At 42.8% G+C, this 11594-nt stretch overlaps 1 protein-coding gene across 1 annotated transcript in view; it reads left to right on the forward strand.

Moving 5' to 3' along the window:
- The window catches only part of CRLF3 (cytokine receptor-like factor 3), a 12437-nt gene extending 880 nt beyond the window's left edge, over positions 1-11557 (forward strand). The window contains exons 2-8 of the mRNA XM_009323787.1: positions 157-364; positions 2214-2301; positions 2756-2933; positions 4420-4642; positions 5328-5460; positions 9600-9712; positions 10058-11557. Coding sequence (XP_009322062.1) covers positions 157-364; positions 2214-2301; positions 2756-2933; positions 4420-4642; positions 5328-5460; positions 9600-9712; positions 10058-10311 — 1197 coding nt within the window. The 3' untranslated portion in view covers positions 10312-11557. The remainder of the gene's footprint in view (positions 1-156; positions 365-2213; positions 2302-2755; positions 2934-4419; positions 4643-5327; positions 5461-9599; positions 9713-10057) is intronic.
- The last annotated feature ends 37 nt before the right edge of the window (positions 11558-11594 follow it).

An 11594-nucleotide genomic window follows, 5' to 3' on the forward strand; every position in this document is an offset into this window, starting at 1 on the left:
TACACTAGCTTGTTACCTGGCAGCGGTCCTTTTTTTAAAGCTGACTTCACACGCAGTTTTTCCCCAGCAGATGCAGACGAGGTGGTTCAGAAAATTAGAAGATGTGCACGGCCTTTGCCTTATCCTGAATCCTTCTTTCCTGTTACCTGACTTTAGATCAGAGAAAGTGCAACATTGACCAGAGATGTACTTGAGCAACATTTTAATGATTTGAAAGGGACCCTAAAGAAGCTGTTGGATGAGCGACTGATGTCACTGCTGCAGGAAGTGGATGCTATAGAACAAGAGAGCATCAAACCTTTGGATGAATGCCAGAAGCTGATAGAGCATGGAGTCAGTACGGCCGATGATCTGCTCCGGGAAGGTAAGGCAGGGCCTGATACTAAGTCTTAGCTCGACCTTCCAGTGCGTGTCTCCCAAAGTCTGGAATGTTCCTGTTACGATCAGCATATTTGGCTCATTTTGGACTTCTCTCAAACCAAATGTTAAGAAGAGGTTGAAGTTGGGTAGGTGTAGTGAAGAGCTGATCAATATTATCTCCTACAAATCTGTATTTTAATATTTCACTCCAGTCCTAGGGTGTACGTATGTCAATGTAGCCTCTCCATAAGGGCAGGAAGTATCTACTTTGGAAATGTCTCACTGCAGAGATGTCCTGCACCGCTCCACACTAGAAAGAGGATTATGTCAGGCTACTTTGAAATAAAATACATCTTGGGTACCATAATAACAAAATGTCTCTGTTGGTTGAAGAAAGTTATTTGTGTCTTAATGGAATAGCAGCTGAAGTAAACAGATTATCTTTCCCGTTAAGTGTGATTATGTTCACTGTGATGGGGAACGTGAGGAATGGAATGGCCGCTGCATAGGGAAAAATTTCTCCAAAAAGTCTGAGGATGAGGCAGACAAAAATAGATGTGGAATATTACTGTAAGGGCCAGTTTGTACCCTACTGATGCTAAATACCTAGCCAGAAAGGAATTTCACTCTTGACTGTTTTCCCCATACTGGAGAACCTACTGGGAGCATGTCTGAGCTATGAGTATGTTGGCAGTTTCCTTGCATTGTTCTCATGTCTCAACTTTAACTTTCTTTCAGCGTGATCTCAGTTTTCTGAACTAAAGTGCATTGAGCAGTCTCCCATGGGTAGGAAGTCTACCAGCTTCCACTCGGACGTGAGCTTTGCGCTTAAAGACCATGCTGGCTTGGTAGCTCTGTGCCTCCTGTTCACAGGAGCAGTGACAATATTTAAGAATTAATTTGTTGGGGTTTTTTTCTAGCACCGCAACCTCAGGGACAGCTGGTAGTCACCTTGTTTTTATTTTAAGTCTCAAGGTACTGAATCACAGGGCGGTGGCAAAGTTTGCCTGTGTTTTATCCAAGTTTCTGTCAGATCTCAGGAGAACCTGACTAGCTGTGCGCTTCCTATCCCGTGGGTCACCATTCCCTCTCTAGTAGTAGAAGCATTGCTAAGCCATGTCGTCAAAATGAGCAGACGTTGCATCTGAGTCAGAAAGGAGTTAAGCTTCCACGGTTATTAAATCTCCTGCTGCCAATTATGACGTATGCTTTTCTTTAGAGATTTGTAACGTTTGTAATCCTCCATTTGGAAAAGGACCGAGCTTGCTTAATGTTGTAAATTACCATAAAGTCATCAGATAGGAGAATGGAGCATACATCTCTGTAAGCTGAAGTGTGGGATGCTACTTTATATGGAAAGTTTATGAAAAGATTTCTATTATCTCCACACTTTAATGCATGGATTATTTCATTCATTATGACAGTAGTTACCATTTAGATTGTGGCAAGCAGAACAATGGTTGAAATTATTTTTTGCTTTTAAGCTCCTGCTTTTTTATTTTCTGCTCAGTGAAGGTGCTTTGCTTTTTTTCTTCCTTTAAAGCAGGTGGAGAAAGTGATTAATAATCCCGATTTCTGGCATCCGGCCCCAGTTCTGCTCCTGTCTGAGACTTGAGGCAAATTATTACATTTGTTATGGGGGTGTCTACAGGAAGCTTTGAGAGCTTCAGAAGTTGCTAGATAGGTTTATATTGTTAACTATAATTGTACTTTCTAGCTAAGAGTCTAGCAAAAGTGCTGAGAATGCTTCATGTTTAATTGGTTGTTCGTGTCAGAACTGGTTATTCTTTGAAGCAAAGAATGCCTTTCTTGGACGTCTTCTCATTAGGAATATTTTTACCATTTGATTCCAGGAGAGAGTGCAGTCCATGGAGATGTGGGACAACAGAATGAGAAACTGTGCAGCTTTACAAAAAAAGCTTTACATATTCAGCTAGATAGGTAAGATACTGACACGCTGAGGTGATCTGAGGCAGCGGCACATGGTACAGGGGATCTTTTCTCCTCTGAAGCAAAAGCCTTCCACTCCATTGCCTTGAAAGATTAATTTGAGGTGTTGCTGTCCTCTTTGTTTCATAGACTTTCATTGGGACTGGCAGTCACAGAATGGAGTAGTTTTCAACCTCCATATGTTCTGTAGAAATATAGGCTGTTTATTTGTGAACGATGAAACCGCTCCTTGTGCAACAGCCTGTATTTCAGAGTATTTACTGAGAAACAGACAGTCTGGTTAGGGCTGAAACACAATGTTTTCTGAGTCTTTTAAGTTTGAAATGCACATGCCAATTTCTGCAGCTGTTCTCTCTTTGCAAATCTGCACAGATTCAAGTGTATGGACGAAATACGAGTTTGTAGAAGCTGGCCCCTTTCATTACAGCAAACTTTCCTTTCTCAGCTTACCAGAAGTGCCCTCCTTGGTTGACGTGCCTTGTTTATCTGCCCAGCTGGATGACTGCCTTCTTACTATATTGAAAAATCAAATATTCAGACATGGAACTGTGGCATCTTGCCCGCCTGTACAGCTAGAGGAATTCGTTGAGAAGCCTGGAGGTATTTTAGTCCGATGGTGTAAGGTAGGTAAAATATCCGGGGTGAAAATCATTCAGACTTCAGTTTTGTTGAAAGAAACTGAAAAAGCCACTTTCATTCTGGATTCTCTACTGCCTTCAAAGGAATAGTCCACTCCAGTGTGTAGTTAGAAACTTTAGAAGAGATTTTTATGGTAATGGCCTCATTTGAAGGCAAGGTAATCTAGTGGTGGTCTGGTTGGCGCTGGCAGTGACGCTTGTGTGTTAGACTCTTGCTGTTGGACTCTACATGCTCCTGTCTGCAGGTAGAAAGGGCCAGCACACTAATGCACCTCTGCCTCACAATCTCCTTCCCTGTGTGTGGAAAAGTCAGGAGGGGCAGCCGAAAACACTGCTACCCCTCCTTCCCATGCTGAAGCAAGTGCCAGGTACTGGACAAGCAGGAAACGCCTCCTTCATATGCTCTTCCCACTAAACAAATAAATAGTAGCGAGTAATCTATCTGTGATGGTGTTGTACAAACAGGACCAAGAAATCCTGGTGTGTGTGTTTCTGACAGGTGATTGGCACGTAGCCATTTGAGCTGTGGAACCGAGTAGTTTGTTTGTGTGGCAACAGCAGCTAAACACTCTCCATGAGACTGGACTTCAGTGCTGGGGTGATGCTTTTGTGCCCTTTGAAGATGCTTTAGCAGACCCAGGATGAGGCTGAACCTGTTCTGTTACACTTTTACACCTGAACATGTTTGTGTTCTTAGGGAGATGCAGTGGATAGAAAGAGAAAATATTTTAATATTGGCATTAGCTAGTCAAGTAGCCTTTCTCTTCAATACACAAAAACTATTTTTGAGTAAATCACTGCTGTGCTCTGATGTGGCTTAGTAGTTGTTGGACAGCTCTGCGCTCCTTGGCAGCATTGAACAAACTTCTTGTTCTAGCAACAGCCAGCCATTGGTCAGCCACCCTTGTCTTCTGAAGGATGTGGACTCAGACTATAAAACCATGGGCACTGTTGTCACATGTGGTCTGACTTTCTGTGCGATAGAGGAGTTCCCTGAATTTGGTCATGCTTGGGGGATAGTGGAGCTTTTGTGGGGGAAAAAAAAATAAAAAAAATCTTTTGACTTAGAGATGTCAAAGAATTGGAAATCATTCCCTGGAACAGTTTATGAAGAATAACAGTGAGTTTCCCTTGCTGTTAAAAAATGGTGCTGGATTTCTTCTGCAAATTTGTCTTCAGCTTTTGGCTGAAGGATCTTGTTATATCTCTGCTAGATTGAAGAACCTTCTGTTAAATGTTTCTTCTCCTATAGATACTTTTAAACTGTGAGCAAATCATTATTATGCTGGTTTTTGTATTAGTTGGCTCAGACACTGATTTTATTTTCTATAAGGCACGCTTTCTGCTCTTTAATACCTTGTGACTCTGAATTGCCTTTGACAGCCTGTAGTACTACCCTAGTATGTGCCGCTTCACAGGAGAACAGAAAAAAAGAGGGGGTCCTTTATTAATGTAAGATATATTTCTCTAGGTGGATGATGACTTCATACCACAAGATTACAGACTGCAATATCGTAAGAGTACTGCCAGTCACTTTGAAGATGTGTATGTCGGCTTGGAGACGGAGTTCATAGTGCTGCATATTGATCCTAACGTTGATTACCAGTTCAGAGTCTGTGCCCGAGGAGATGGACGGCAAGAGTGGAGTCCGTGGAGTGTTCCTCAGATCGGCCGTACCACGCTAGTTCCCCATGGTACTGTTTCATTGCTGTTCGTCTTCCTCTTAAGCCTGTGTCATCAGTGCAGCGCTCCTGAAGGTCTATAGCTGAATGACTTATGGAGCTGCCCTTTGTACGACAATGGGGTGTCCTTAGCTATGATGTATGTGTGTAATGTATGATGAACTATCCTTTCATCCTACAATTTATTCTTTGCTTCATAGTGTGAGTGATAGTGAGCCTTTCCAGCAGGTAGCTCACTGCTTAGCCTTGGAAAGCCTCAATGAGCCACAAGCGAAGCATTTTTTTTTCCTTGTCCCTCACCCGTACCTAAGCATTGTTTGATGACCTGCAGTCCCATAATGAGCTCTTATCTTGGAGAGAGAAGAACTTAAATTTTCTCTTTGCTTGCAAGTTTTTAAGGGCAGTGGGTCATGAAGGTTTTCCTTTGCCTACAATATGACTTCACAGGGATCGCAGCAAAGAGTGAAATTCTGGTGAACCCTGTGAGCTGGGAAATACTTTTTTGTAATTGCAAATGACTTGAAAAAGAAATCTCTCCATCAGAAGGTGGCAAAACCAGCCCCTATTCTTAACATAGCTTAAGCTTCATATGAGGTAAATTGAGTGGACGTTGCGACTGACTTTATTTTGCACAGACAGTACCTGGTCTAGTTGAGGTTCACGCTGTGTTTTTGGTTTTGTTTTTTTTTCTTTGAAGAGTGGACAACCGGTTTGGAGGGTTACAGCTTGAGCAGTCGAAGAAACATAGCACTTCGAAATGATTCTCAGTCATGCGGTGTGCTCTACTCCAAAGCTCCTACTTATTTCTGTGGGCAAACATTAACATTCAGGCAAGTACTTCCTGGGTAGCTGTTGTCTGGTGCATCTTCTGTGAACCAAGCTTCTTCCTCTAGTCCGTTACGTTTGAATTGTATGTAAACCTGAGTCATGATGCATGTTTGAGTTGTACATCAGCTCAGCCCCAGTCAAGGTGGCATGTCTGTGTGAAGTCAGAACTTCCTTCTCTTTACTTCTACTTCCTGGCTCTTTAGGAAAACACTTGATGGTTTTGCAGGACCCACATCTATCTAAGACAGAGATGAGCGAACTCCTGAGGGATGTTAAAATATAGCCCATGCTGAGCAAATCTGTGGAGTGTTGAACTTCCTCGAGTTTTGTAGCAGTTGTTACTGGCTGGTCAGGAGTCGGTGGAGGCTCGCCACTGATTCTTTTTAACCTTGGGTCAGTGGGTTTTTTGCTTCCCAGACTATGCACATGCTTTGATGACTTTGGACATGAAAACGTTATATGTGCTGCTGGGACAGGTAAGGATGGCAGTCTGGCACTGATGTCTTTACCATCTGAGATAATTAGTGGTGATCAGACTACTGCTTGAAACTGGCGTTAGAAACTCGAGTGGAGAAGGGATCTTGTGAAATTCAAACTTTTCATTTGACACAGAATGCGATTAAAAACCTTGGCAGCTTTGCTGCCTGTAGTCCTTTCCCTGACATGATGCTGTTTAATGGGCTATGAGGAATGTCCTTGTGGATATGTCAGTTGTAATTACAGACCTCAGAGACTCTGAAGCTTTAGTCCATCTTTCCCTGGTTAAATAAAACTACTTGCTGTACAGTAGGCAACCCCCAAAGGCAATTTAAGGGGGTTGTTCATGATATTTTTGTAACTTATTCCATGGTGTTTCATTTCTTCCTTCCTGATAATGAATTATCTTTAGATGGCTGTAGGATGGGGGATGTATTCAGTTGCCCTGTCTGAGATGGGATAAAAAGACCTAAAGCTTTCATTTGAAATCTGTTGCTAGATTTAACATCTCTTGGCTCAGAAATGCCTGTGAAATTAAAGGCAGAACTTTGAGGTTTTGCTTGGTTCTCTTTCAGACCAATGCCTTTTATCTTTTTTTATTGGTAACAGATGAAAACCTTTTGCTTTACATTTTGGTAATGTGGACTCCTCTCCAAGAGGAGATTGTTTCAGGATGGCAGAGCACTAGCAAGCACATGTCCACAAGAACTGTAATTAAATGAATCTTAAGACTGAAGACAACCTCAAAAATCGGTTGTGTTCCTCTTCCAAGGTCCAAGAGCAGCTTCTTGTTTGAAGGTGTGTGAGATTTTCCTGAGCAGGGAGATGTAGTACTTGGCGCTTCTCCATCTGTTGAAACAAAAGTGTATTCACAAGGGGATAAGTAGCTTGCAGAGCAAACCAAATAAGCAAGGTTCATGTTACTTGTGCATTCAGGAGGCAGGCATACCTCATCAGTGAAAAGTGAAGCTGTGAGAAACACAATGCTTTGTATCTGCTTTTTGAAGATAGTCTGTTTTAGTTATCCTCTGAGGTGAGGCACGTGGACAAGTTGTAGGAAAACATCATTGCTTTAAGTCAAGATTCCTCCTGTTCCTTTGCAGCGTTCAGGGAGCAGCCCTTAGGAAAGGGAACGTTTCTCCACAGTGACCTGCTCTGCGGCTGTCTCTAAAGCACTTGCTTGCAGTGGGGAGCCACAGTCAGGCTGGCCAGGCTGGCGATTTGGAATCATCCAGCAGACGCCCTACGAAGATCACGCTGACTTTGTCAGGAACCCACCACAACTCTACTGACAGCTATTACAAAAGAAGCGCATGTGATCACCCACAGATTTACTTCTCTGGGCTCTGAGGCAAATGGAGACTGGTCGTGGCTGAACTGGTTCAGTGTCTATATGCTGCAGTGACAGAGGCAAGGTTTTGCTCTGCAGCATTGGAAGTGGTGAGAAGGGATTCGAACAGTGTCCCACTGGGCATTGTTCCTACCATGTATTCTGTGGGCTTTTTAAAATTTTAAGTCCCAGGGATCATAGAGGCTGGAGAATAACTTTGTTAATGTGATAGGAAGAATCAGCCTAGTAGAGTGAAGCTTAGGAGCCTGTGCAGTGATGCTCTGTACTGTACTTGGGCTCTTTGTCTTGGGCTGGTTATTAATCGCTGAAAAATCAAAACCTAGTAAGGAAAGGAACGGTGATCTACACCAGATCCTGGTCCTCTTCCCTGTGCGTGGAAGAGGAGGAAAGCCACTGCAGAATTATAGGTTGGCCGTTGTCTTGGGCACTCGGGTTGTGCTTCCTCGTTATGGGGTAAGGAAGGTTTGGCTCTTTCCTACTTTGCGTTAGGGTGCAGCCCAGTCCGCTCCCTTGGAGTAAGGGCAGTGGTGTAGGGAGGGTGGCCCTGGTGCTGGAGAGCCTGGGTGTGATGAATACAGCAGCGCATGATGCCTGGATTCAGTGTGGATGCCACTGAGAGCACTGAACCTAAAACGTTCAGCTGGTCCTAGAGTGACTCCTGTGTAAACGCTCCCACTCGGGGTGTACCATTGCTCCTCCCCCAGAGCATTCGCTCTCCTGTTACTTGTTTGATGGCTTCTTTCTTCCTGCTGTTGCTGGTCCAGGTTACCTTGACAGTGCTCTGCAGAAAAATGTCTATATAAATGAGCAAGTAAGTATGGATACAGATTGACGTGATAGAATTCCTGCTTTTTAATGGGTTTATAATTATGCATTTTTGGTCATTCTTGTGACTGTACAAACTTACCTCCAACGCAAAACTCACTCAAGAAAGGCTCCCTTAACTAGGGAAGGAATAAATTAATGTTACCTCACACAAAGGCTTTACCTCTCAAGTTTACAGATAAATAGCGGTTTATAAAGCTTCACCAGTAACTCAGGCAGAGTTTAAAATCTAGAGTAGAGTACCAAAATGAATTTGAAATCTCATTTAAAGTTGTTTTGGGAAAACTTTGTGGGTCACTTCCAAATTAAAAGCTTCTTGGATAATTAAATTTTTAGGGTTTTTTTTGCTTTGCTTTACAGTACAAGGCTTTTGCTATCTTAGTGACGTTCCCAGGGGACTGAGAAACCTCATGGAGTGCAAAAGTAAAACATGGTTCCAATTTTGTCCTCCCTGTTTGTCTTGCAAGAGTTAACCCATTGTGTGCCGGTCTACTGCCCAGTTTAATTTCCAGTTCTTAAAAGCTTCTGCTGAAGTTTTTCTATTGTTTGGCAACAACCAAGTATCAGTGCTGCAAGCTGTAATGAAAATAACTGCGCTCGTGCTTTTCTAGAAAAGACCATCTGAGTTTCCTGAGCCACTCGGGCTCTCTGAAGTATGATTTAGCACCTTTGAGAGACGGCAGTACAAGAGAAAGGACTGGAGTACAGAAGAGCCCTTCAGTGTACAAACTGTGCAGCCTCGCTCAGCTGCTAGGGCCCAAAGGGAACTGCATCCCAGGTCATTTGCACAACTTGTTTGCTTTTTCTTCGGAGATTCTTTCCCAGGACCAAAATCCTAAATGCAACCGAGCAGAAACCAGACTTGTAAATGCTCTTCTAGGCACTGTTTTTAATACCCATTTGTACCAAGCTGATTTATTAAAAAAGCCAAACCGAACAAAAAACCCCCACACGCCCCCAAATCCAACAGCCCACCACCACCAAAACACATCAATCAACCTTCCACACCCCCCCTTTACAGCAGAATATAGCAGGGCTCAAAACCCCCATTTTAGTCATGCTTATTAAATACTTGCTGAAACTACAGCCGTCTTACCGTAATACAGGATGTTGACCAGTAATCTGGTATAGATAGTTGTGGAGTGTAGTTTTGCGCCTATTAGTTGTTTCAGACAACTGGAAATAATTTCAAAAGACTCTGAGCTGCGACGGTGGAGAATTTTATTAAATAGCAATGAAAGTTTGCAGGAAGCAGATTTATTTTTTGTACAGATTAATAGTTAGAGCATTGGTCAGTGGAGCTGCTGGGAAAGGTGGTAGGACTTCTGGTCATTCACCAGCGATCTCCCCAAAAGGTTGGATGAATTTGTTGAAAGCCCTCAAGCACAGTACAGAGGTCTGGTGTGGCAGGGTAGTGCTGTCTGGATTTCATTGTATGTTTTGGTTTAAAGCTTCAGGGTTTGACTTACTTAACTTTTTGCTTGGTAGAATTGAAACCGTGGGACAGCCAGACAGACGAGACAGCCTGGGAGTGTGCGTGGAGCAGCAGAACGGCTATGATTCTTTGCAGCGGGATAAAGCTGTGTGCATCAGCACAAACGGTGAGTCTGAATCACGTAACTGAAGAATGTGAGAATGTGACTTTTAATTTTTTTTTTCTTCATTCCCCAAACCCATAGCCCCTGGTTCTTTATATCCCTGAATCACGTATGAGCAACTTCATCCACCTTTTATGTACGTACTGCTTGTGCAGTTAAAACCTTTGGTGAGATCACAGACCTCCTTTTCCTGCTTGCAGTTATTGCAGCCTGTTTCACGTGACAAAAAGGAACGTGGCAGGGTTGCTCTCCGTTTCTATTTGCCTGCAAAAATATAGGGAGACGTAGTATTGCATGTTAGTATGTACAGAAAGCGAGAAATAACATTTGATATCTCGACTGTTTCAGGGGCAGTATTTGTAAATGGAAAAGAGATGACAAACCAACTGCCTGCTGTTACTTCTGGATCGACTGTGACGTTTGACATGGAAGTTGTGCAGTTAGGGCCTTCCAGCAACGAGGGAGGAAACTTCAAGCTTAGAGTAACCATTAGCTCTAACAACAGAGAAGTGGTCTTTGACTGGGTACTTGACCAATGCTGTGTCTCTCTGTATTTTGGATGTTCGTTTTCATATCCAGGCTGGAAAGTTTTGGTGTTTTAGCAGCAAGTGAAGGGATTTTTGTTCTTGCTGTAAAGTGTAATGTTAAAACCTGGGTTTCCAGCTGTTTGACATCAACAATCTGTTAACAAAAACCTGTCTTTATACTACTTGAACTCCACTATATTGTACTTCCTACTGGATTCATTTCAAAAAATAATTGTGAAACATTGGATTTGTTACTCTGGAAAAAGTTAAACAGGTGTTTGTGTAGGCAAATTAATTTAAGCAGTCGATAAGACCTTTCCCTTTTTTCCTCCAGACTTGATTTTTGTCAGTATTTCATTGTACTCTAGTCTCAGGGTACGTGCGTTGTGTGGAATTAACTTTGCTTACTGCTGCTGTTCTGTGAAATAAGCCTGTAAATGTTTAGGGGGGTGGAGGGGTGGTAATGGACCAAAGTTTTATTTATACCACTCAAAAAGAGCAAAGTATTTAGAGCAGTGATGTCCTGCTATGCTTCCTTGTACACAATGCCGCCTTAATAGTATGAACGGATAGTGGGTTCTGCATGCAACAGCCATTTTCTTCCATGCACGGTACTGTTCATTCCTCCAGAGCAAGGATGTCTGAGCCATAATGTCTGTTTAAATATGTAGCCAGTCTGTTAATGTCTCACTTAAGTGCCTTATTTCCAGGTATTTCTTGAACTGTTTTCTGTGTTGTCACTTGGAATATATTTTCTAGAGTAAGTTGCATGGTGATGCTTACATCAACTTAATGCAGATGCTTGCCTCAAACTAGACCCATACCTAGAGTATGACCGTTATCCTTATCTGCTCTGTCTTCCCTAGTTGTAATTTACCATGTAGCAATGTCAGAGCAAGTCCTAGCAATTTAGTACTTAGGCATGACATGCAGATGGCAGCCATGATTCCTCACAGAGCTCTTCTAAGACTTAAGAGACAACCTTCTTTCTATTGTCCAACACAGAGACAAGGGAAGCGCTGTTCTGATGTGCAGGATTCCTGCAGATTCCAGAGAGCTACCTGGGAACACCTTGCATTCACGTGCAATAGTGCAGGTTTATGGCCAAGTGCTGGGGATGGACTAGGCCACCCAAGCAAGCTGGGACTGCTGCTGGAGATCCACCTTGGGAGATAATGGAGATGGGCTTTGGGTATGGGCTTAAGGCAGACCCTGCTGGCGCAGATTTAACCTGTGGCAGTCAAAATGGAGCAGATGGTGGTAATTTAATTTAGCTCTCCTCCATGTAGTAGGATGGGATAATAAATTATTATGAATTAATTGACTTTGAATTCAGAAGTTACATAAAGTTACCACTG

Source organism: Pygoscelis adeliae, unplaced genomic scaffold (assembly GCF_000699105.1).
Source record: "Pygoscelis adeliae isolate BGI_AS28 unplaced genomic scaffold, ASM69910v1 Scaffold75, whole genome shotgun sequence".
Classification (NCBI taxonomy): domain Eukaryota; kingdom Metazoa; phylum Chordata; class Aves; order Sphenisciformes; family Spheniscidae; genus Pygoscelis; species Pygoscelis adeliae.